At 40.1% G+C, this 27,308-nt stretch overlaps 1 protein-coding gene across 4 annotated transcripts in view; it reads left to right on the top strand.

Moving 5' to 3' along the window:
- Positions 1–250: 250 nt before the first annotated feature.
- tafa1b (TAFA chemokine like family member 1b) overlaps positions 251–27,308 on the top strand; it is a 48,396-nt gene continuing 21,338 nt past the window's right edge. Inside the window, exons 1-3 of one of the 4 annotated variants that reach the window (XM_015042031.1) lie at positions 251–388; positions 11,551–11,691; positions 26,246–26,370. In XM_015042031.1, coding sequence (XP_014897517.1) covers positions 310–388; positions 11,551–11,691; positions 26,246–26,370 — 345 coding nt within the window. In that variant the 5' untranslated portion in view covers positions 251–309. The remainder of the gene's footprint in view (positions 389–11,550; positions 11,692–26,245; positions 26,371–27,308) is intronic. The other 3 variants (XM_015042035.1, XM_015042034.1, XM_015042032.1) reach the window with 3 other exon arrangements.

Below are 27,308 nucleotides of genomic sequence, written 5' to 3'. Positions count from 1 at the left end.
TTGTTGCTTTTGTTTTTAAATATCTCCTGAGTTTTTGATTTACCGCCCATGCTGGGTTTCTCTAAATTCGTTATGGAGTATAGCGTTCAGCATTCTGCGAGAGTGCAGCCGGATTCTGAAGAACCAGAGGAGGGAAAAAAAAACAAACATTTATTTGCGTGACTCAAGTCTAGCTGGGTCAGTGGTTTCTGTCAATCAACTTGAGCTCTGGAGTGGTGTTTTTTTTTTGTTGTTTTTTTTTTCTGCTTTTCCAGCTCGAACCCTCCCGTCCATGAGTTTGCGTTAGCTCCGGGCGCTACTGTAGCTGCTATGTCTACTTGTTTGTCTGCTCCCATTACTGCGGGTGATGTTGCCTCAGGAGGAAAAGTGAAATCCAGGCTGGAGACGCGTAAGTGAGAAACCAGCCTGAAGCCCACACTCTGGCTGAGGTCAGAAAACACACACACACACACACACACACGCACACACACACACTGCAGCAGTGTGCTGATGGGCACTTGGTAAATGGTGAATCCACTCTCGCTCAAAGTGCATCCGCGACGGGTCAAAGTGTTTCAGACTGGATAAAATGGTTAACAATGTCGGAGATCAATTTATGTGATATTGTTGACAGGTAAAATCCAGTTTTCTATCAAAAGGAAGGGAAAAAAAAAACGGCATGATAAAAGTTCCAGATGCCAAAAATAACAATTTGTTCAATTTTATGACATAAACAAGGTGATAAATGTACTAAATGCAATACAGTGTTTATTTGATTAAACGTGTTTTGAGGTGAGATCTATTGGACTTCTTTCTTGAGGGCATGTTTCATTATTCATTGGCCAGAGTCTCACACTGCAGAAGGTCCTCTTATAAATCCACCTTAGTGCACTTTTTGTCAAATAGCACCCACTTTTTATCACATCATCATATATTAAAGAGAACTAAAGTGTAAGACAAACATCGATCTGAGTTGCCTAAGAAGTCATCCACTTGCATCTCCGTTACAAATGTGTGCAAAATGTCAATTTTTCATTAATGTCTAAAAGGCACAATTGCAAAATTGAGCAGTTTCCATTAAATAAGAAGATAAATTAACGTGAATAAACTTGTTCACGCAATAAGTTATTAAAAACCATGTCGCGTCATCATCCTCCTACCACTTCCTGTTGTCTTCCTCGACGTTTTCGCCAGCAGTAACATCCGACAGTATCATAGATAGATAGACAGACAGATACCTGCTGCTCTCACTGGGCATCTTGTCATGATGTTGCTGCAAATGATCATCTCTTGTAAGTGCGTGTCATTGGCAGTGCTGCTCAGTCAGTCTTGCTCCAACAAGCTTATGGTAGGTGACTAAGTTTTGTTCTGTTGCATTCAAATAAAATGTGGTTGTTTTTTTTCTCTCTCCCAAAAAAATTGTTTCAGAGTGAGATTTGACTGCTGCTGTAAAATGCTAAACGTAGAAATCACCGGCGTGAGCAAAATCTGGTTTTCCAGATTCTGACTGACGTGTTCAGACGACTGGAAGTTGGTCAGCGACTCGTAAAAAGAGAAAAGTTTTCCCAGCCTTGCATGGAGTTTTATGCAGTTTGACGGATCCTTTGGAGCCATCTTTAGGAGGGCATTTGAGAAGCAGCTCTTGAGAATTCCACTTCAACTTCATTTCTGAGTCCCAAGGCTGACTGCTTAATGTAGCATAGTAAAAATCTGGATCATGCACAAAAACAAAGTATGCAGACTATTATTTTGTTTTATTCTTTCTCATCTACATAAATGTCTTTTATGTTCTCTCTGGGTTGTAATTCAGACACTATTATCATCATGGAAGTGACATTTTATTATGAATACATTAAAAAAAAAAAGCTGCAATTTTTATGCTTTTCTTTTTTTAATCAGGTACTGCCGGGAAGGAGGAGGAATTTGAGGTGTACAGTAAATGTGGGTTGTGTAGTTCCTGATGAAATATGTACACCTCATCTGCTGCCAAAAGACTTGAAAAGTTGTTCCCTGGCACAGGCGGCGAGGCTCTCGTTTGGAATCCACTTGACAGAGCTTTGAAGGCTGTTTAAACATTATCTTAAGTAATCGAGGGAGTGTTCGCGAAGTTCAGACTTGATGTTTAAATAATGAAAAGCTAAATCCCGACGAACGTCATTAAACTTATATGCATAGGGAAGGCTGGCTCGCAGCCACTTTGAAGCCTCTTGAAGAGGATCATTAATTTCCTCCCTTTTCTGTTTCTTTAAATGTTAAAAACGGGAAACTAATCAAGACAGACACGACTTTTTTTTTCTTTTTTTAAATTTTCAACTATGGACTGAAGCTTTAGACGAAAAAAGGGTGATTTTTTTAATTATTTTTTTTGTTCACTATGCATGATTTCACAGCAAGAAAAGTTGACCGAAAAAATGCAAAAGCTTTTCATAAAAATATTGTGCTCCTTCAAAGAGACTTTGATGCCTGTGAGAGTCTGTTTGTCTTCAAAATCGGTATAATTTCAGCATTAATTTCGAACTTCAGCCGTTGCTCCGCTTCGTGGGAAAGAAAGAACTTCGTGTCAAATTTTACGTTTCCGTAACTCTACATATGTCTGCGCTTATTTGCCTGACGACGGGAACCGCAGCTCCTGCTGCTGCCTGAGATGAACATCGGAAATGAGGCGTTCTGAGACGGTAGACAGCAGTCGGTCACGCAGAGGGACTGGGTAACGACAGCAAGCCCACGGACAGGGAGAAACTGTGAGCCAGGCTGGAGGAGATGGAGATGTGGTACCTGACGGCTTGGTGAAGGAAAACAGGCACAGCAGCAGGCAGACGAGAACAGCGAGTGTTCGCTGATTAAGTTGTTGTGGTGAGTCCTTGAGCAGCTTTACATTCTCCTGACTGCTGCGTCCATTTCCTCACCAGTGAGTCATTAGTTAACTGTTGCGGCGGAGAGATAAAGTGAGCGAGTGTTAGAGATTTGGGGTTGATTTCCAATAAACGATTTTAAAAAGGAATAGTTCTTTCTCGACTTCCTGTTGTCAGTGGTCATTTTTATCTTGCAGGCAGAGGTGACGTTCCACTGTGTGCGAGAGCAGTTGCTATAAATAAGTTTGTTTGCAAAATTAACGTTTTAACCTTGTCCCTATCACCCTATTTTACTAATTTGCCTGATTGACAAGGTTATTATTATTATTATTATTATTATTATTATTACTATTAACTGTATCAGTCTTTGTCTGTATTCCCTGGAAAATGCAGACCTTCACCACAACTCTAAGATTTCCTAAATGTTGCCGCCAAACACTTTTAAATATTATGTTGCATAATAAATATAGATTTAAACTAGAGATCAGTCAGCATGATATTAATATCTCTGTTTGTCCCGATATTGAAAGATAATCCTGGCTCAGATGCCCGGTCCATAAGGGCAAATATTTTCTAACTCTATGTTTTGTGTTATTCCTAATTGTAATTTCTGCAAGAGGTTTTGTTGCAGTTAATATTTTTACATGTTGGACCAAGTTTGTGAAGCTATCGGTGTATTTAATCGTGTCGTACTGATGCAGCATTATCAAATAAAACTGTACATTTATGTCTGTGTTTTAAAAAAAAACATTTTAAGTCGATTCAGCTCCTTTTCTCTGTACCGGATCGATATCGACTCATGTCTCTATCGGAAGTGAAAAAAGTGGTTCATTCGTAGTTTAAATTTAAAGTAAAAGAAAAACTATTTCAGTGCAGTATGTTAAGCGCTGTTGGTACTTTTACACTCGATCAGAGGTGCCGTCTGATCACTGCAGCAGGAATCAAGTCTCACCTGCGTTTCTCCAATCTGCTGTTGACCAGTTTTGCTTATCCTGTGGAAGTTGCATCCTCTGTTTTCTGTTCTCAGCCAACAGGAAAACGGTCTTCTGCTGCTGTAGCCCAGCTGCATCAAGGTTTGACACGTTTTGCCTTTAGCAAAGGAAATTTACAAGCTCAGAGTGTCATCTTTGCCAAATCTAGACCCCCAAACGCATTGAGGTGCTGACAAGCAATTAAAACCGTGTCTCTTAAAAAATGGCCACTGAGTGAATATTGACCTTCGGTTCTTCCTCTGACTTCTTTTCTGCAAGAAAAACCGTCTTACTCTGCGTGCCGTTTCCTTAACAACAATATTCACACCAAACAGTGTTGCTGTCTGCAAAACCTTAAAGTGCTTGGATGAGGCGTGTCGGTGAACTTTCTGTATAAAACTCAGATTCATATGACTCCAGTCACCAGCTGCTTTCTTCTTAGCCACTCTGGTAGAATTGATTGCAGATGGTGAGCCTGTGATTGCTGCTCTTTGCCACTCTGCACATGTTATGGTGCTTGTTTCTCAAGTTAAACCAAGATATAAAGTTTTTTAATTATTTGTGGGGATGTTGTTACCAGTATCCAGGCGTTTGTTTTATTTTTTATTTTTTGTCTAATATAAAATTGTCAGTTTCATTTCTGTGATGGTGAAGTCTTTAGCCACCACAGAGTAATTTGTTATGCTGCTGTGACCTTGAGAACAGGTGCAGAAATAGCACAGTCAGCAGCTGGGTGTTAGGCTTACATCATATGTCAAACTCGAGGGCCGGGGGCCAAATCCGGCCCGCCACAGCTTTTTATGTGGCCCTCTGGACTCTAGAGGGACACAGAAATAGAACCATCACAATAACGGTGTGCTTAAATATTATTTTGTCAATCCATTTGAAGCTGTTTGTATCTGTTTACTACCAAATTGCACCAATTTGTCGCCCCAGTTTTATGTGAGTTATTGTGGAAATTCACACAAAATCAACAAATCCCAACACTTTTTCACGCTAAAGCATAATTGTGAGTTTATTGCAGATTTTTCGCAAAAATCTGCCAAACGTTGGGTCTAAGTGACGATTTGTTCCCACCTGCAGGTGGCAGCATTTCTTACTTCTACTAAACAGCTGCCTCAGCTTTATGTCGATGTGGCGAGTGATAAAAAGTTACATTTACCATCATACATAAGTGCAAATATTAATAAATTACTACCACAGACACTTGTTTACTGCGAAAAAAAATCAAATGTGAAATCTGGGAGTGACTCAAGTTATGTCCAGTGTGATTTAATTTTAAGAATTTATTTATATTTTAACAGTTTAACGTTTTTTTATCAATGCATCGATAAATGTATTGACAACCGGCCCTTTAAGAACATTCATGATCTTGATTTGGCTCAAACGGAAAATGAGTTCGACATCCCTGACTTGCATTATCTGCCGTTTTAAAACAAGTACACCGGCCTCCTCTGACTGATTATGACAGCGACGACGCTTCGCATCCCGCCCAGGCGTTTCAGATGTCGGGTTTTATGGTTTGCAGAAACACTTTTGGTGCGTACAGCCTACTTCTCACTTTCCTAAAACCTCTCAGGTGTGTAATTTGTCCATCAGTCACAAAATCACCAGCACTCATGTCAAATTCTCAGAAGAAATAAAAAAAAAAATAAATAAAAAAACAAAAAAAAAAAGATGTTCTCCGGCAGTTAGCATTTCTCTATCGCTTTGAGAGCCTCATCATCAAGGACAGCGGTAATTCCAGGGTGCGTGACAGATGTTGGAGCCTAGTTGTGCAGAAAGTGTGATGGGAGACTGTTTACGCTTCGTTTTTTACTTCTTCTTCTGCGAAATGGATTTATTCTTCTCGGAAGTGGGGGGAGGGGGGGAACACGGTGCGTTTAACTTTTGAATCCCCTGCAGGTCAAAATGTGGTAATTGAAAACCAGCAGTAAAAAGCCCACAGAAAATGTTATTACAGACAGAATCCTCCTGCATAAACACCTCACATGACAATAGATATACATCATCGGTGGCTTCATCAGTCGTCCCACTAAACATTAATCACTGTGCCGCGTTCTGTCATTCAGAGATGGATCATTTTATACTATGTTAGATTTGAGGGATATAGTGACTATCAAAAGTGTTCATATTCCTTTAGTAGGAATTGGCCAGAATAGGATTTTTATGCAGCCCCCTGTAAAAACAAATAACATGATTTTAACTTTAAATCTCTGATTTAAAACAAAAAGAGAATTTAAAAGAAACAATTATATTACTTTACTGCTGCTAAGACAGCGCAGCTCATTCCAGGTATATTACTGTATCTTGTGTCATGGATTTTGTTGTTGAGACTTGAGTGTTGACAGTCGGTCGTTCATATACTACTGAGAATGAATTTAAAAAAAAGTGTTTGTCTTTCTAGGAAAATATTTTTGAGAATATCCACAATGTTATGCTTACTTCAGTCACAAATAATTTAAATCCATCAATCTCTGCAAAAAAAAAAAAAAAAAGTCATTTTAAAAGTTTCCCATCAAATGAACACAAAAATTAGTAGTAGTGTTTTTTTGTCGTTCTTCTGCTTGCAATGCAGTGACTCTGAAAGCTAATATTAGCTGGATTTCCCACCTCTATATTCCACCATCAGGATGGTGTGCTCATTGTAATATCTAACACTAATTTTATCCTGCATGTGGCGTTTTGTATGGAGAAAAAGAAATGGAAATTAACCCTAGTGAGCTGCACAACTTAGATTTACATTTGTTTTAAAGAAAAGTGAAAACCAGAGAGACTCGTCCTTCTGTTTTCCTATCTATGTGCTAAAATCCTAATCAAACACATTCAACTCTGTGGTCATAATGTGGAAAAAGTTCAGGGAAAATGAATATATTGTATATGCAAATTGGGATTTTTAAAATGCCCCCAATTCCAAATCCTCACAGTCTCCAAATATCATCTAATGATGAAGCACAGCTTGTTTTTTTTTTTTTCTAACTCCCACTCCTACTTCCTATATTTATCTCCACATTTTACAACCTTCCTCATTACCGCCTCGTAATTGGCCATTGGGCTAAGCTGAAAACAATGAAGCATTGATTTCCTTAAACGTAATCACCGCATCCAGTCGTTTAATGACTGCTGTCACTGCAGGACGTGGGGAGAAAAATGACCAGCCGATGGTCCCATCGATGCCCTTCACCTTCCCTCACCAAAGGCTAGAGTGCACAGCCACCCACTCCATCTTAGCAAGTTAGTTTAACCCCCTTAGCCGCCTGACAAGTTCCAGGCACTACATCCATTAGGAATGCGGTCATATCTCCACTTGTTCTTGTACTGCACTGGAACGCACCACAAGATTGCTAATGCGTTTTTTTGGGGGGAGGGGACCAAACACATCTGTATCGCATGGCGTCGCACGCTTAAGTACACGTAACATACACATTGAGACGCACAAATCAGAAGGTAATTTACCTCACTCTGGGCTCCCAGGATCCTGAGTGGGATTAAGTGTAGTTCAAGTGGCCATTTGTTGTTTAAGTGCCTCTTGTGACAGACCCACTAAAGTAATCATGGAACAATTTACACTGCACTCTGCTTCACATACCAGATGGTTCACACCTAATGTCCACCTGGCTGGATCTTACACCGCTGATATATACACACACTGACATGTTGGCTTGTTGGCGTGAGTGTGCGTGCGCATGTGTGTGTTTCTGTGTGTCCGGACTATTCATCAAGTCTGTAATTTAGGTGGTTTGTTACATCTACATTAATCACATTCTCAGGTCTTGAACACACCTAATCCGTGTTTATTTGGTTAACTACATCAAATCAGTTTGCTGTAAACCCACTCCCGTCACGTTAAGTTGTGTTTAGCAGTCGGCTGTTTTTACAGCGCAAAAGGAGCTGGCAGACAAAAGATGTTTATGACGTGGGTTATTAATATGGTTTGGTATTGATTCCCCCTCCCTCAATAAAACGTGGCAGAACATTACCCACAAGGCGGGAGCTCAATATGCACGTCGCAATCTACAAACTGTGTTCATGCAATAGAGTCAATATATAAGAAGCGGAAATTGCTGCTGCCATCATAAGAGTTCACCTTCTGAATGGCCATTGTAATATTGAGCTGTCGGGTCGAAGTCACGCAGCAGCAGATGTCCACACCTGACGGGGTTTATAAATGCTAAAGGTTGCTAAGGGTGTTGGAAGCACAGCTGGGCCTGAGAGAAATTAGCACAATGTGGATTTACTGCAGCTGATTCTGGCAGGCAGGTATTTACCAATGACATTACAATTATACAATATTCTTAAATGATGCAAACCTGATTTAAAAAAAAAAAAGCCAACTTTACCCACAATAATCAGAACAAGCGTGTGGTCATGTTCAACAAGTTACAGCAAATATTCTGATGAGTCGTTTATCAGATTAGAAGATAACCTTTAAGATAGAAAACATACTTTTCATTAAGCCCTTAAATGTTGCTTTCATTTGCTTCAAGTGGAAGACCATCATAATTAAAAGGCTTTAAAGCATCTCTCCTTATCCATTCGGTTAATCATATAAATGAACTTTTTAGTAAGATAATTTATTAAACAAGTCTGTACATTGGAAGTTGTTAGACTGTATAGTTAAAAAAAAGATTCTTAAAAACTTCCTTCAAGAAGTAGCAAAATACTATAAGTGCTGCCTTTGCTGACCATTTCCATCGCTTTATAGCCACGGCATATCCATCTTCTTACAGCTACTTCCGAAAGGAAAAAATACAAAACTTCATAAAGCTCAGATCATCTCAAACTTGGTTTGTTCAGTGCGATGAAATGTTTGTGTGATAAAACGCCCCGTCACCAGATCTCCATCCGACAGAGCGGATGTATTCCTGTATTTTCAGATTTTCATTGAATCAAAATTAAAACCCGTGTTTTAGTTCAGAGGAGATCTGGAGGAGAAGAAGAAGCGACGCTGGACACCATTTGGGTTTTGGGGTGGACCAAGAGATTGGCGTAATGGACGGTCCACTGAGAAATCTACGCCAGTTTTACCTGGCAACAACCAGTACTACATTGTCACCTTTGCTCATAGCTGCTTAAATATAGAAGATTAATGGCATGGAGTGAAAACTGTGGATAAACAGGAATGTTCATGTCAACAGTCACAAAAAACTAATCAGTAATAATCAATATCGACTGAAACGCTTATACTGAGATCATGTCATCAATCCCTATATTAGCGAAATCAGAGACCTATTTTTGGAAGCAAGTTGTGGTGTGATTAATACATAACATAGATACAACATACAATGTCCTGTTCAGTGGGAGATGTTCTCCCGGCACAAATTCTCCAGATTTCACACCAGAGCCACATCTCTCTCACCGTGTTTGATTATAGCAGTCGCTTGAGGTTTGCCGCAGAGCATCTGCTTCTAGTTTTAATTGAAAGTCTAAGAGAAATCTGTGGGTTCTGCAGGCCAGAAAGCACATTCCTGTGTGCGTTTCCCATGTTCTGCTTCTTCCTGCCCAGAAACATCTAACGAGAAGGCAGAGGGAGTGATCCTAATACGGAGCGGCAGCTGGGTCCGGCAGGACTGCAAATGTTTGTCTTGTAATCCGGAACTACTTGGACTTTGGTCTTGCCAAGACAGACATTGATGAAAATGGAAGAAGAAAACTGTTGCCAAACTCGTCCAGACTGCCTGGTGCTCAGTTCCGTAATTCATGACCCAAGTCATTTTAAATATTTGCTCAACTTGCCTGGGCAGAGAGAAACAAACTGTTTCTTTTTCTTTTTTATGCTAGCAGAAGTAAATGCCTCTTCCCTTTTTGCAGCAGAAAACCCTCTTTAAAATGCTACATTGCCAACTGATATATTGCACTACACAAATTATTTTCTCTCTGTTTTCTACTCTGTGTATTGAGTGGAATATATTAGACTCTCCTTTTCCTATCTGATGCCTCGTCCTGGGATGAGCTCCAGTTTTAATTGCTGGATGCTGCCGTCTGTTGCTGTGGCTGTCACGGGAAGATAAAGAGTTTTTCCTGCGGCCGGTAGGAGAGGGGAGAGCAGTGATGAAGGGCCTTTCTCCTGCAGCTCTGCTGGCTGCATTAGCCCCATGTGTTATAATTGTGTGAAGAGGGCACTTCCAGTGGCTACCTCATTACTCACCGGCATGGCCAGTCCCTGGCAGGAAGACACACCTTGTCCTTTAGCTCTTTCTCTCGGCCTGTCTCACTCATTTCAGGGTGTCCCTCAGCTCCATCACCCAGGCGCCCTCCCTGGGGTAATCCTCCCTATTGTTATTTTGACCCGCTAGTGCCGCTGGCGCATATCACCTTCTGCGTTGGCTGAATTTTTTTGACATCCTCCTTTGTCAAACTGGGGCAGATTGTGCAACATTTGCTCTCACCGTCAGCCGTGCTTCGGAGTTGATGCTTTAGTGCGGCGCAGCCATGAGGTTGCCTGGGCGCGGGTCGGCTTTCGAAGTTTTAATGACTAAGTGGTGCTCAATGCGGAGACAAATTGGTGGCTTGCGGTGTCCGGAGGTGGTAATCACAAATTTCAAAGAATTGTACGGCAACTTTATAATGCGGACCCGAACAAAGAAGCATGTAATTTAGTGCGGAAGAGGACTGAAGTAAAAAAAAAAAAAAGAAAGAAAGATAATTCTGACTTCTTTTCATAATTCTGAATTTAAAGTCTGAATGGTAATTCTGTGCCAATCTCTGTCAAAATCTAAGTAAATGATCAAACATTCTCAGGTGTTTATGTCAGCCATCTTGTTAGGTAAGGTCATTTTATTTATATAGCGCATTTTCAGCAACAAGGCAATTCAAAGCATTCATGAGTTAGAGAAAATACAAAGTAACTGAAGAAAAGCAAGAGAAAAAATACATAGAACTACATATTAGTTCCACATGTTTAGTAAGAATAAGAGTTTATAAACTGGTATGGGTTTCTCTGGATTCATGATCTGATAAAACTAGATGTTGGTTCTCCATGGTTGATTCTATGAAGTAGATGGTCCTAAATGTTGATCTAAGGTAATATAATAGTTTCTCTGGATAAACTAATATGAGTTTCTCTGGATTCTAAGTTTGTTAGCATATAAAAATAAATCACATGTATTGTATTTAGTGTTTATTGGATTTGTAAACCTGCACGTTGTCCACACTGAAAACCGGTCCCAAATGTATTTGGTAGAGTTGAGTTTTAAAGCCAGATATTCCTGATGGTGCATAAACAACGCAAACAACTCTGACACTTAAAGAAAAAAAAAAAAAAAGTCGAAATCCTGAGGAAAAAAGTCCAAATTGCGAAGCTGCCGAGGTTTCACCGAAGCAACACGTCAGAGTTGTTGGGGTGCGAATACTTTGTGTTAGACTCCAAATGTTTGATCGTATCGATGACAGATTAAAAATAGAGAAATGGACACGTTAGTAAATGTGCAATGTTCTTCACGAAGAGTCATCATGAGCTGATTGGTATGAAGTGAGGACAGCCAGCCCTGAATGAGAGGCAATTTGATGACATAATTGAGATTCCTTGAGGGCCAATTTGTTACACATGCTTACAGTGTAAGTGCCTGATGATTGTACTGCTGTTAAGCTGACATAATATAATGAGTAGTAGCTGAGTTTTACGAAGCTCCTCTCTCGTCCCTGTTATGGCTGCTGTCTAGGGGAGCTGCTTTTGAAATGCGTTGGTAAATTGTAAATAAGAATCGCTCTCTTTTTTTCCTCTCACATTTACTTGCTTATCTCTGCAGAGGGAGGAACTTGCGAAGTGATCGCCGCTCACAGGTGCTGCAACAAGAACCGCATCGAGGAGCGTTCGCAGACGGTCAAATGCTCCTGTTTGCCCGGGAAAGTGGCCGGGACGACACGCAACAAACCCTCCTGCGTGGACGGTGAGAACATCTGATGTCTTCTAGTGTGACGTTGCTACTGACAATTTATGCCTGAAGTCCTGTGTTGTACGCTTGATAGCTGTCTATAGTATCTGTCCTAATACATGTAAAAGACGGGTTAATATGCGTAAAAGGATAAAAGTATCCTCTATACGGAACAGAAGTTGTGGCTGGTAGAAACCAGCCCATTGTTCTACGTTTTGCTCCATTCAGAAGATCTGGGCTTTGGCTAGCTGGAGGTGAGGACTGTGTTGAAGCCGAACAACTTAACTCTGTTAATGTCAATTAAATATTTGGAAGTGTGGGCGTCAAGGACTGACCGGCATTGTTCACTTCCTCCGCTGCCATTGCTGAAACTACAGGCAGATTACACATCTAAAACATCGCAGAGAGTCGCAACTTTCGTTCACAACTTCTCCTTCTGTTCGCTGATTTCTCCATTTGATTCGCTCTAAGGAAACTTTGAATTTCTGTGTTTCTTACGCGCAAACAGAAAAGGGAAAGGAAGCTTTCTAAGCTTGCTCAGAACGCCTTGCAAGCTTAACTAAAACTGAACTTGTTTCGCTGAACGCTTTCCGTTAAATTTAAAAAAGGTGACGTGCATCCTGTCAACTGTGCCCGTGTTTCAAATCTTAAATTTCCACTGTTAAGTTATTATCACAGCTACTAAACTTTATTGTGTGCATTTGATATAGTTTCAATATCTACTTGTCTTGTCTATTATGATGCATACTGCTGCCTTTCTTATCCAGGTCACCTTTTTGAAAGGGGTCATGATCTCAATGGGATTTTATCTGGTTAAATAACAGTTGAATAAATAAACGAAATCAATGTCAATGTGAGAAATCCCTGTCAGAGGACTGAAGGGAGATGAAAATTGAGCAGAATTGCTTAGGAGAGTTAAAACCTGCCAGGTGGATGAATACTGTTGTGTTTCGCCATTAAATTAGACCTTTATGTTTTACTCCGTGCGTCAACAAAACAAAATTGCCTGGCCTCTAAAAGTGGTGCAAGTGTAGACATTTCTGTAGGATATTTACATAAACCACAAAAAATTATAAGGTCCGCAAAAATCCTTATATGCCGACTGAAACTCAAAGATTTTGTTCATTATGTCAAAATAATGACTAATTTCATCCTTTTTACATAACAGAGAGTTGATGTTTAGTTTGTCTGAGAGCTGAACATTGAAAACATTTAGACAACAATGGTAAATGTGATGAGTTATTTAAATATTTTTACACTACACTGGTGGGTGAAAACAACTGATAACTTTTCCTGGAGTGTCATTAAGCACTCGGGGAGAAACGGAGGAAAAGTTGAATTTGTTTAAACCAAACACAAATGTTAGCTCTTTAGCCTGTCATCGTTTCCATCCGGCACTTTTCCATCTTCTACAGCAGCAGCAGCATCTCTGTGACCGAGTTGCCGAGTCTTGACAAAACATCTCTAAGGCAGGTTGTGCAGCGGACTGAATTATTTTATTTCATTCTTTCTCCAGTGAGTTTTTTAGAAATAGTAATAAAACCCTGACTGTTGCCCTAACAAATCCGGATTTATATATAATCAGCTGACAATACGGTAAGCTGCTGTGCAGCTCATCTACTAAAAACATCCTTGTAATTCAAAAGTCCCAACTTTCTTCCACATTTTGTTAGGTTCGTCACTTAACTTCACTGTGCCTGTTAATGCACTTTAATGTTTATGTGATGTTTGAACTATTATGCAGATATAAGCGTTTTAGCTTATTCAAAGGCGGCTGCGGATCCCAAACCGCTGTCCACTGTTTCAGCCCGTAAAACAGATTTAAAATAAAAGATACATCTGGAGTAACAGTATCAAGCTCGTACGTAACGGTGAACGCCCAACAAAACCTGTTTAGCTTCCTCACAAAAGACACAAGCTTTCTTTGTTTTCTCCCATTTTTAGTCAGACTTTTGTTGGCAGCCGCCTACCTTTTCTCTGTTTGCCTTGCAGTGTGGGCAGCTGTTGTCAGAGCTGGAATAGCTTCTTTTTCTTCATGATCTTCTGCCACAGCCTCCACAACCTGTTGTGGATGTGCACACACATCAATATTTATAGAAAAACCAACTTTCTCTCCCCAAAAAAAACACAAAGAAAGATTTATATACAGTTTGTTTGGTAAAGAGCCGAAGGAGTCTGGAGAAGACAGCTTTAATTTTAAGTTGTTAAAGAAAATCTTTCCAAAATCACGTCAAAAGTGCAATCACACAAGAGTAAAAGTTGGAATTAGCCTTTTTTGGCTTTAAGCTCGTTTTTTTTTTGTTTTTTTTTTTTCAATGATCCTTTATTAAACCACAAATTATTCAAACGTGATTTTATTTCATTCTTTTTTCTCCTGTCTGCTGATATTTGTAATGGGGAAAATTCAGTGGACCGTGAAAAGCGGCGCCGTGCTTCTGGGCACGATGAGGGGAAGAAGATGATCCAGTTCAGCTGCTGAACACCGAGCACGGTGCAGATCACATCGCTTTAGGCTACTCACACTGATGGAAATGAATAACTAATAAACAGGCAGGAAAGCTTCGGGCTAATGCACCTGGATTACCTCAGCTGAAAAACAAAACACACACACACACAATCAGAAAAAGGGGCAGCTTTTCGTGGCGGGGATGTTGGGAGGGATTTTAAAGGAAAAGAAAATCTGACAGGAAGTCACAAGTCTGCCGTGACAAAAATCTAATGCCCTTTTACTCCGCGGAGCTCGTTTATCGCTCCTTGGTCTCGAGCCTTTTCACCTTCGCCCCCAGAAAAAGATCAAAGTTATCTCTCTAAGTGCCCTCTTGCGAAGAAGAGACATCAAAATGTCTTCATTACGGAGTGCGTGGCAGACAGAGCCGCTCTGCGCGGTGCCACAGCTGACACTCCAAAGGATCCTAGAAAATGAGGTAGAACAACTCGTCAGCGCCAGGCGTACAAGGAGCCTCTGATCTGCTCTCGTAGCAGAGGTGGGCAACCTGCGGCTCCAGAGCCATGTGTTGCTCCTCGCCCCCCCCCACAGCGCCTCCTATCAACCGAAACCAGGAGTCGCACACAAAGAACGAATGTTTAAATGTAAAGAAAGTATAGACTGATTTATGCAGCATCTCTTCAGATTTGCACAGAATTAGACTATTTGCAGGAGGAATACGTTTATTTGTTTTGGTGCTTTGATGGTTAAAAAGCAAAGCCATTGTTTCACTAAGTAGACCATTTTTATTCGTCGTTAATTGATATGGTAAAGTAACGTTGGGCATTTACTGGATTGTTTCATTTGTCATGGTAAATTTCTTGTCAGGATAAGAATTTTGATTTATTGTCGTCACAATAAATCAAATGAATCCCAATGAATGTTTGAAACTTCCCATAAGCGTCGTTGAGATTGGGGGTTTTACTGTTTTATCAACAAATATCAATACATTTTAAAATGCATTTAGTTTTATTTTGTAACCAGGTTGCAGATTTCTGCCCAGGTCCCTCTTGGAAATGAGATCTGGATCTCAACGGGGTTTACCTGGTTAAATAAAAGAAATTAAAAATAAAGTTTAGTGATAGTAATCAAACTTATTTATGCGACTGGTGTCCTAAATATGCATATTTCAAATTGATAGCATCTATGTTTGTGATGGCCGTGTCATGCAGTCACAGCCACACAGTTACCTAAAAAATAAGCAATAAGTGATTCTTATCGTCACATTTATCATGATCATAATAGTACCTCAAAATACTCTGATAAAATTTTAAGTCCATATTGGCCACCCTTATTGTAAAGATAAGAGAATCAGAAAATACCTTATTGATCCCTGAGGGGAAATTGCTTATTTGTTGATAAGCCAGTCCATCCAAATATTAGCAAATAAAAATATGACCACAAGTGAGATATATATATATATATATATATATATATATATATATATATATATATATACACAAGTGTGATATTATAAGTAATTCACATATGACCTAAATATAAAATGAATTAAAGGAATAAAACATGTACATGGAAACATGTTAATCTAAAAATGGCTCCAGAGTAAACTTAGACTTATAATGTGTATAACGTGACATTTCAATGAAAATGAAACAATAAAGCTAATTCAGTACAATATATGATGACAAAAATTAAGACTTTTTTTTGTTTGTTTTTGTTTTTTTCAATTAGAGTCGAGCCAGTTTTGACAAATTCTTTTAGCAACCAAAATGTCTCTTGGGATCAGGAAGGTTGCTGGTTACTGTCCAATATTATTAGTATTATTAGCATTATTATTATCATTTTGCTTCTATCCACATCGTCTCTCTCAGACATCATTTCATCACAGGCTGAGCTAAGGCTGACACAGGTATTTTGGATCCACTTGGTTCTGTTTGCGCCATCATGGAGGGTCAGTCCTGCTTTAGACAGTCTGCATTCACCTCGTTGGCAGACAGTGGAGTCAATACTGTCACCACAACTTCTTGTCAAATATTTCTTTGCTATTATACGGTGGTTTGTAAAAGATTTGTGTGGATTCTTAAAGTTGGCATTGAGCCGTAACGCTGTAGTCTCTTGTTTCTGGGCCTTGTGGATTTTTCTCCTTTCCAGTCCAGCTGCCGTTTGTAGAATATTTAACTCACCTGTTTGTTAATTATACCACCTGAATCCTTGCATTACAGCACCAGGCACCAATGAATATCTCAGAGAACTTGCAGCACTCTGAAGCATTCAGTCTTGGACGTAAATTCGCTGCTCACGGTCTGGACAGATGCAGCGCTAAAGCTAAAACCTTTTTAACCGCAAATAACTTACGGGTGAAAATAGCTGTTTTATTGGCCTTGAAATAAGGACGCCTAACGAGACTCGGCAGAGGTATGCAAATCAGACGATTTGAGGTGGAGGTTTAGGTGCTGCGGCAAACATTTCATGCCTCTCTGCTTCAAGCTCACCCAGGGAGCGAAGTCTTGCTGTGTGTATTGATCAACAAGCACTTTCAGAAGGCGAGGTGATAAAAATAAAGATGACAAGTCACTGAGCTGTGCTGCTACATTATTGAGCACAACTACCCCCTCTGAGTTATGCTAAGTTGAGCTGTTAATCATTTTTACTTCTCCGAGTTGGACCCTGTTTGGGTAAATGTCCTCGATTCCTTGGTTTTCAATCACCAATGAGACTCTTTGATATTTCTTAAGCATATAACCGCAGTTGAAAATGCAAATTTTAATGCATTATTTTATTTTATCCACCCATTTTTTAGGGTTAAAGGAGGGCTGGAGCAAATCTCCAGGAATTAGTAGACTAGAGCTGTGAGAGACGGAGACATGCAAGACCAACAATCATTCAAATTCATTTCAGCTCAATCCAAAAAAAAAAATGCTTTATTGATCCCAAAGGGAAATTAAATGTTGTTGAAGCTCATACTAATTGGAAATTCTTCAAAGAGTTATTGCAGACGGTCCTGTAGTGGTCTGTATTACAGCAAATTTGTAGAAGCTTCTGACTGAAGATGGAGAGTGTCTTAGCAACAATGCTAAGAAGAACTGCACCACTGTTCAGAGTTTTATGTTGTAAACCAACAAAATGTAGCTCAAATGTTAAGTCGATTGAATATATATATATATATATATATATATATATATATATATATGTATTCCTCCTGAAAAAATCTGAAATCTGACATGTTTTTGACTCAATATTTCACAGAGCTACATTTCTCTGTGATTACAACTGCATGTTTTTTTGGGAAAGTCTTCACTAACGTCACACATCCAGAGTTTTTCCGTTGTTGTAACAAAGTAACTCGAGCTTATTCAGATTGGTTTTAGGTTTGCACTTTGACTGGGCCATTATAGCACATGAATATGCTTCGAACGGATCTGTTCTGTTCCGGCTTGCTGTGTGATTTGAGTTGCTCTCCTGGAAGGTGAACTTTTCCTCTTAAGTCATTTGTGTTCAGGGTTCATGCAGGTCAAAAAGTAAATGTTTTTTGCTCTTAATCCAACCAGAATATTCTCCTCTAGATTCTGTGCATTTGTGAGATGTTCAAACCCGGGTTTCATGACCTGACCTGCTTTAAACTTCTGAACATCTTGATTCCTGACCTTTCTGCTGTCAGAATAATGCTTCCATTATTCCATTATTCTTCTTCTATCTTTTATCTTCTGTCTCCCAGCTTTCAAAGAACTGCTGTCTTTGCACTGAGATAAAACTACGCGTGTAATTTGATCTCCTTTCACTCTTTTTGCTAATTAGGTGACCGCCGTTCAGATATCTATCTATTAATTAAAGGGTAATTAATTTTACAGAAAGTCACAATAAAAACAATACACCAACACTAAATATATAACTAGAGGTCATTGTTTTTAACCAATAGAGGTTAAAAACACAAAACTTGTCAATCAAAAACATAAAAGTGCCAGTAGGACTAAAAAGGTAAACATTAAATAAACCAATAATGATGTGAAATTTCAAATTTGAAAGGATCAACACACCATTTAAATTAACTCAGTGGTTAAAAAAACAAACCGTTTCCATCAACTATAGGACTAACAAATGAAGGAGGGAAATGGCACTAGTAATAAATTCATGCTTGTACCTATTGCTCTGAACAAAAGGGAATGAAATGAAACAAATGTGTGCAAAACTTTGTTGACATTCCACTAATGTCGAAAAAAAAAATTCTCAATGGTGGTGTTTCCATTATTTAAGAAAAGCAATTCAAATCAGACATGAATAAGTTTGTTCACATGATAAGTCATTAGAAAAAGCGCTGCGCCCTCATCCTCCTGCCACTTCCTGTCGCCTTCTTTGTGTTTTCCACCAGTAGTAACATCCGGCTGTTGATCACATGACTGGTGTGATGCAAAAAAAAAAGTTTCTCCTGTCGAAGTTTAGCATTTAATGCACTAATTTTGACGCAACTCATCCGAGCGCAAAACTTGAGTATTTTCAAAAGTGCCATTTAAGTCGGTAAACAAATTTATTTTTGTAATTCCTATTTGCGCAATAAATACGGTGAACGAAAACGCAGCTACCGACATAGGAGTAAATGAAGCCCCGATTGTCAGATTTTCATTGGCTAACATTTTGTTTGTTTGTTTTTTTCTATTATGTAGAAAAGCTCCAGCTGAAAGTTGTTGTCTTTTTCTGTGTCAGTGGAGCCCCATGGGCTGAGGCTGCAGTCTGTGAGGGATTACAGATTACAGGAGCCAGTGGTCTGTCCCCACAGCGGTGCACCAGCCTGGCCCAGATGGAGCTCTCTCCCCAGGTCCTGGTATTATTAATGTTCCATTGAGATGAGGAACGACGCCGTGGCCCAGCTCATCTCCTCCCACTCCCCGGAGGACACCTGCTGCCTCTGTATCACGCACAGGTTACATATCTATTAGACAAAACATTCTATATAAATAGCCGGCGCGCTGACGTAACAAATCACACGCCGATCTCCAGAGGTCGCTCGGACGACGTTTGAAGCATGGCGCAATGAACGCTCCTTCATCTTTAAGAAACATTTCAGAAAGATACTTTTTTTTTCCAGTGATCTCCATTACCGGTCATTAGCATCAAACTTCAACATCAAAGCACCTAGGAGATCAGACTCATTGTCGAGTGTTTACTGACGTGCGGCGATGGCCCACATGGGATTCTCACCGCCCGCTGTTTGTAACTGTTTGGCCCGATATTAATATACGGGGATGTGACGACAGCTTACACAGAGGCATCAACCTCGGCGGGGGGTCTGCTGTCAGAGCGCCCTTAGAAGGTGAATTGATTATCAGCTTTGACAAGGAAAATGATGTCCCAGTTCTGTCAGGGCCAGCAGAACTCCAAGTGAAGTAGATCCCTTTCAAGAAGCGAAACGCTTACATCTCTCCTGCCTCGCCGGACCAATAACAGCCGCTTGGATTAGGCGCTCATCACTGCACCATTGCCTTTATCCCTCTGTAGCAGACATCCAAACCACAAGCCAGCGCATGGGCATAACACACACATACTTGCATATCCAGTTATTGTCTCGACACAGACAGGCCGATGCTTTAACACGCACCGACGCTTTGTGTTGTCGTGAAGCTGCTGCATTAGCAAAGGCTTTCAGTGGGAGACACACGCAGATGCCCGCTCACTGTTGATCACTGAAGGGTAATGAACCCTTCTGTTCGACTGCAGGCGTACATAGCAGCGCGTGACAGGTTTTGATGCTACATTTGAGAGATATCCAGAGGGCTTCAGGGGGAGGGATCTCATTAGCTCACCTTTATGCCGCAGCAACTCTCGCCCCGGGTCGAAAATCTTTCTGGGACTGACGGGAAGGATATGCGCAAAGTGCAAGAGCCGTTATCTTTGTGATATAAAAGGTAGCACAGGTATTGTAATTAGTTTCTATCTTTGGGATCTGTTCAAGAGATAAAACAGAGCTGTGATTGGTTTGTTAAAGTTTGAGAATGGTACAAGTCAGGGGTGTCAAACTCCAGTCCTCAGCTGCCGGTCTCCTGTAACTTCTTCAGCACACCTGACTCCAATATTAGCTCATTAGCACGGCTCTGTAGAACGTGACTGTATGCTAGGTAAGAGAGGCAGTTTAGCCATTTAATTAGGACAAAGGACTCATATAAAAGTTACAGTACTCTGGCCGTCAAGCGCTGGAGCTTGAAAGTACTGATATATAAGGCAAGGGTGTCATTTCGTAATCTGACCCCCTGTCTCTATAGTAGAGTGACTAAAGTGGATGGAAATAGGAAGCTAATTCTGTATTTATCCACATGTTGGTCGATGTTAGTCAATGTTGGTCGATGGTGGCGACGGTGGTAGGATTTCATCCTGTGATCGGTGGGTTGCCGGTTTGAGCAACATCCACCTCTGTCGTTGTGTCCTTGGGTAGGAAACCTAACCTGCTTTGCCTGCTGGTGGCGGTCAGAAGGGCCGATAGCACGATGTCTGCCTTGCTTTAGTCACGCTGCCCCAGGGAAGCTGTGGCTACAATCCAGTAGCTTGCCATAATCAGTGTGTGAGTATGTTCACTAAAACGACAACGAATGATTTCACTGTAAAGCGCCTTTGAGTGTCCAAATAAGTCGGATGTGACATGTAGCGAGTCCATCATCTGAAAAAGAAAAATAAGTGGAAGAATGAAAATTTAAAACATGGGTGGGTTGCAAAAAGTATTGACCAGAGGTTCATTTAACACAAGTAAAACTGTCTCACAACGTGGGAGTGGCAACAATCTGCTGCAAGGGTAATAGGAGGCTGGGTGGAGAAAAACACAGGTCGAAAACAAAAAGTTAAATTCACTGCATTCCTTTGCTGAGCCAGTGAGTCGTGCAGGACTCACACACGGCCCTTGAGACGTGCCTTTGAACACCGCTTGTGTACATCAAAGCGTACTCAGTTGTACACACAAAATCTCTCCGGAACCGAGAGTCTTTGGCGAGACTTGAAAATTGATATTCACACGTTTGCTCTGGCCAGTCTAAATGATCTATTATGCAGGAAGTGTTTGAAAACACGTCAGTCTGCAAGGATGGTAAAGATACACCCCAGAACACGTCCAGATGTAATGCAATGCATCGAGCCAGACAGGCTAAAAGCAAATGGATGCCACACTTTTCAGATTCTCGTTGGTTTAGAAAAATAAATTGAAATCCGTGTATCGTTTTTTTCCCTCCACTTCTTTGTTCCCCACTGCTTGCAGATCACACAAGAGTCCACTAAATCCACTGACTGACGCTTATGGTGGTGATGTCATGAAACGAGGAAAGTGTCACATAATACGTCTACTCTTTGTCAATCTAGGATTTAATTTGAATTTCATAATCAGAGTGGGGGAGAAGGAAAGCACAGAAGTGGCTGTTCTTCAAGTCTGGAGGTGCTGCGGTGCGGTCATTATAAATTCAGTCATTCAGAAAGGCTGGAGTGATTATGAAGCCAAACAATATTTTCTGAATAGCTAATCAAAACTTGGCACTCTCCTTTTCCGGACTTGCTAAGATTAATGTCGAATAATGACTCTCTAATTCTGACCTCAGGTTCAGGGGGACAAGTCTCAGTTCTCCAGTAATTATACGCTGGCTTCATTTTCTCCATACTCCTCTGACCTCTCTCACTGCTTCACTGCTTTTCTTTTCTTTCTTTTTTTTTTTTTTTAGTTGAATTTTTGCTCCCATACTTTTGTCTCATTTTAATGGAAATATTTTCCCTACTTAAGTCAGTCATCGTGGGTTGACGAAATACGCTCGGTATCAGTTCGTCGACTTCTCTATACGCGGGTTTCCCTTCGGGATGGCATCGACGAGGAACAAAAAAAGAAAGCAACAGCGATGGGAGAGCTCCCATTTTCATCCCTATTTGAATCTAAAGTCGGCTTGGCGCCCATCCTGGCCTCTCCCAGTTTAAAAACATTAAGCGTTCATTAAAGCCGCAGACACGTTTTCACATTTTGACACAGACGCAGATCAATTCTCCATCTCATTCGTCAAGGCGCTCAGACGTTCTGCTACCTGGCAGGTATGTGTCAGCGAGTTCAATCCATCACTGAACCTCCCCGCCGGAGAACTGACAGATGCACTTGTAAAAAGGTCCATCTATTCATGTTTTCCAATCAATTCAAGTCCCCACCCCTCGCCTGTTTGTCTATCAGAGCTTAAAAAGTCCAACCTGCTTCATGGCCGACATAACAAGCAGCCACACTTCCACTGTCTTTTTTTTTTTTTTTTTTTGGTGATTAATTCATCCGCATCTGTCATCTGTGACAGTTTGCCGAAGCCGCTGTAAAGGAACTTAAGGATTTCTTGTTAAATAGCATCGACGCGTTAAATCAAACTAAAGTAAACAGATCTTTGTCAGTCAAAAAATAAGAAGAACGACATCGAGGTCCGTCCAGCCTCCTCGCAGAGGAAGAGTGAAGCTTGCCGATGTAATCTCAAAGGTCGCGCCCCGCGAGCTGACGGGCGGCGAGTAGTAAAATAAAACCCCCGTCTGGGGGTGAGTGGTCGCTTCCCCAGCCGTCAAGGTGAGAGTCGGGTGTCCTGCACCTGGAGCAGCGATAAACAAAAAGTTACATTGTTCCCTCTTGGAAACAGAGTGTCGTTAAAAAAGTGTTGCAAAGTTTTCCTGGGTGGATTTGTGTGTGTGTGTCCTGTCCTGGTGGGTCAGGTTACCATGCAGCGTCAGGTCAGATTTGCTCTACAAATACTGCGTAAAGTTAATCACACCAGCTGCGTTTGCATTACAATTGTGACCAAACTTTGACTATATTCTACTAAAGGCGAAAAAACAAAATTTCGCAATTGTGGGTTTTTTTTTTTTTACCAAATAAATTAAATTAAAATCACGTGTGAATAAACTTTGTTGTTATGATGAATTTTTGTAAATCACATGCTCTATAAATTTAGTTTTCTTAGGGAAGTTAAAATATACTTAGTTTAGAACCAAAATTTGTAGTTAATTTTTAGATTTAGAATTGTTTAAATTACTTCAGTAGCTTAATTTAAGAAATTAAAAACACACTGGCAGGCGTGGTTTACGTCTTTTGTTCGTCAAGCGCCCGGTGTGTACACAGGAAGTTTCGTAAATTGATTTTATGACGACTTTTTGAGCTGGTAACATCAGAATTTTCTTGGTTTTCATGTTTATCAGCTTGTTGGCTGCCTTTGTTGCTAATTAGCTTCATTGTGAGTTTTGAACTTTGGATTTGTTCTTTTAAAAGCAAGAACGTTTTGAAACATCATCATATTGAGTTGCTTTAGATTTTGTGGTTGTAGTGTGTAAATTGTAGCATGGCACTATCCGGAAATGACTTATTATTTCTGCACACATTTTTACTTCATGTTGCTCATAATCCACTAATGGTTCGTCTGTAACCGTGGCAACACACGCTGGAGGGCAATTGAATATTTTAGTAAAAAGATTCAAATGACAACTACAGTTGTCTAACTTCTTCCAGGCACATTGCAGTTTGACCTTCGCCTCGTTGGGGTTTTTTTTTTTGTTTGTTTTTTTTTGTCAGAATGATAAAAGAAGAGCAGTTCATTCTGAATGTTGGCGGCAACATTCAGCGTGAGAAGTAAACAAACGTCTCGGTGAGGATTCGGCTGTGGAGGAAGAGTGGAATCACGAACCACTACATGCTTTGAACTCCTTACGTCTGCCGTCAGACAACTGAAGTGGAGGAGAGCGGAAAAACAAACTACTTCAAACGTGGGTAATAAAATAATAAGAAGCTGGCTTTTGAATTTCCACTGTGATTTATTTCTGAAAGAAATTCTCACTGTAGGACATTTTGATTAAAAAAAAATAAAAAATAAAAAATGTGCAGAAAAATCCCAAAAGTTCAAATGACTATCTGAAAGAAATCAACTTCACTACACGGCTTTGCAAAAGTATTCTTAAACGTTTTCAGATTTTGCTACATTACAAGCACAAAATTAAATGTTTTTTATTGGGACTTCATTTGTGTGTTTGGCCTGGGTAAGTTGCTCTTAACCGCTGAGTGGATAGGAAGTGATCCAGAGCTTTCAAAATGTTACAAATAAAAAAAAACTCTCAAAAAACTGTAGCAGTGTACCCCAAAATGCTTCCAGCTGTCATTTCACAAGAATAGCTGATCTGTTCCAAAGAAACCCAAATTGAATTTATTGTAGTTTTCACGATGAAATGTGGAATTTAAGTGGCATTAATGCGTGTGTGAGTTGCTTTGAGTGTAAAAGCTTAAACCGTTTTATTTTGTTCAACCTTTTAGTGCTGTGTTCGTTAAATCCAGAGGACTCTACAGAGTCAATAACTGAATACTGTAGACAAATCCCGACTAACGCACACAAAGTTTTTATTTCTTTATTTTTCCGATGCGGTGAAAGACGCCCACCTGTTGAGCATATATGTTCAACAAGGAGAACACACATGAATGTGGAAGCACACATCCAGACTCAAAAGGAAAACGGGAAAGGAGGGGGATGTTTGATGAGAAACGGAAAAAGATATTTGTTTTTGTCAGACAGCTTTGGGGCGAATCTTGTAGACGTTAATGAGAGGCAATTAGTTTTGATTAAAAATGAGATTGCTCCCTTACTTCCAATGGAGCTATATCAAAACAAAAATAATAATTATTTTTTGTTGGCTTAAGACATTATTGTGGAGAGCAAAACTACCCAAGCAGCAAGGTTACAGCAGCTCCGAGGCCAAAGTGGAGAGGAAAATAATAATTTAGAGACGGAGCAAAGCCCTCATGTGGCGACGCTCATGATGTAGTGAGTTAAAGTTGTACATGAAATGTTTTAGAGTTTGCATCGGTGCAGCTACTTGTTGAAGTGTTCATATCTCCTACCCTTTGTAACACTTTATGTGAAGGGGTGTGCATGAGACCGTCATGACATAACACCTGTCATGAACATGAAGGAGTTTTATGAATGATTTATGACTGTTGCCATGAAGTGTCATTCAGTAAATGAGACTTTTGATTCAAAGGTGCTTTAAAAGTTGCATTAAAAGTGCAAATTTTGCATTGTTCAGTAAATAATTACACATTTAATGCAAAGTTCCATTAAAACTCAGCTTCACTCATTTTGGAAGAAAATGTTTCACTTTTTTTCCCGACGGCTTTTGGAAAACAATGGGACCGGGAACCACTTATTGCCATCATCAGGGTCTCCAGTGCTTGTTTGGTATGGTAATTGCTAAAAGGTTGATTTTCAGATGTTGGACAAAGGACTCTGTGCCCACATTTGATCTGTGGTTGGAGGAACTAGCAAATACTCTGCGTCTGGAAAGACTGAGATATTGCGATGAAGACAGAGTCGATGTGTTTGAGAAAATATGGGGCCCTGTACTAAAATTCCTTCAATGAAAGACTGTTAATGACAGACCCGCCAATGTTAGCAGCTTGTGTAACTGTCTTTATTTTGTTTTTTTGTATGCTTGTGGAATGATTTGGATCAATTCGTGGTGTATTAATCATGTTGTCTTGGCTGTGTAAGTGTTTTCTGATGTGCCGATTTGGTGCGGGTGGGAATTTGATATGTTATGTTTATGTATGTCAATTTGGAAAAAATTCAATAAAATAAATATAAAAAAACCCCTACATTAAATGTGTCATTATTTACCGAATGACACTTCATGATAACAATCATGAAGTGTCTTTACTGTAGACTGTAAAGTCCAATGCGTTTGTTTTATATGACAGAGCAACACAAAGTAAGAAATGTGTTCAAGGAGCTGAAGGAACTGTTCATATAAGTGGTGTAATGATAAATTTCAATGATGTCTAAAATACCCAAAACTGTCTGTTTGTTGGGTTTAGTATAAACTCCAATGTTTGCTCAATGAGATTAATAAATACCAGTACTTTTGAAAATATGACTAAATGCCCTTGCTGTGTGGTTATTGATAGAAATCCTTCTTCTTTGGTTGAATTTTGTCCTAAAGAAGAACATCACAAATGTTAACCAAACCTAACAGTTACCTAAAAAAAAAAAGAAGCAATAAATAGTTATCGTTCACTTTCACTCTATCCCTCGTACATTTGTGTCTATGTTTGTTCCAGACTTTCTCTTTTTTTTTTTTTTCCTATGGGTTTGTGGTCTCCCTCTGCAGCGTCCATTGTAATTGGGAAGTGGTGGTGTGAGATGGAACCATGTCTGGAGGGAGAAGAGTGCAAGACTCTGCCTGACAACTCTGGATGGATGTGCTCGTCTGGGAACAAGATCAAGACCACAAGGGTGAGAGCTCACACACGTGTGGACATGCAACACACCTACGCTCCCAAAACACACACACTCACATATGCAGGAGACGTCCAAACGCTCGCTGCGAGTGTGTGTGTACTGGTTTCAGGTCTTTTAGGCCCCGACACACAAGCGTGAACATATTACCGTTATCCCAAAGAGACATTACAAGTCAGTTTAAATCAGCCACATTTATCTCTCAAACTGCATCTGAACACTTTTATTGAAAAGTATTTCCGTCGCTTCCTGCTTCTGCAAGAAGTTCTGCGATCTTTGCAGATTATTCTGACGTAGGTCTGGGCCTTCTGTATGACAAGGTGTGGTTCTGTTCGGACAGGGCATCCAGTATGAGGAACCGTAGTGTTAAACAATAAACATGTAAATAAACAGGTGAACTCCACATTCCTCTCAGAGATCAGGTTAAGGACCAGTCTGCGTCTCTACTGCCTCTTAGCTGCATAAACTGACTCCAAACGCAGCATACGAATAGAAAAAGGAGGTAAAACCTAAATAAAATAAAACTTCCTTCCCTTCCTTTCAGTGCTTAGACACGGTGACTTTAAATAAAAGCCGAGACTAATGAGATCGGAGGGGCAGCATTGGGCTTCCCAAGGCTGTTTGGTAGATTTGTTTGTCGTCATTTAGAGGTAAAAGTTGAGCTGGGCTTTCTCGCAGCCACCGCTGTCAGAAAAAAACGTTCAAACAGGACCTGGGGTCTTTTCAGCCCTTCAAGGTAAGGCCGAGCACTTAGATCTTCTCCAAAGAATGCATCTCTAATTTTCAGTCCAGTCCTTTGCACAATTTGAAGTGAATCTTAAATGAAGTAAAACTTATTTTGGTGAGTTTTTTCTTTCTTTTTTTTTTTTCCTTTTTTTTTTTTCCAGTTAGATCATTGAGGAATGTAAACGTTCTGCACATAAAGGGAAAACAAA

This window comes from Poecilia latipinna, unplaced genomic scaffold (genome assembly GCF_001443285.1).
Source record: "Poecilia latipinna isolate Pla-1442-1.1 unplaced genomic scaffold, P_latipinna-1.0 Scaffold575, whole genome shotgun sequence".
NCBI classification, from domain to species: domain Eukaryota; kingdom Metazoa; phylum Chordata; class Actinopteri; order Cyprinodontiformes; family Poeciliidae; genus Poecilia; species Poecilia latipinna.
The sequence above is the reverse complement of the archived record's forward strand: the minus strand, read 5'-3'. Positions and strand labels throughout refer to the sequence as shown.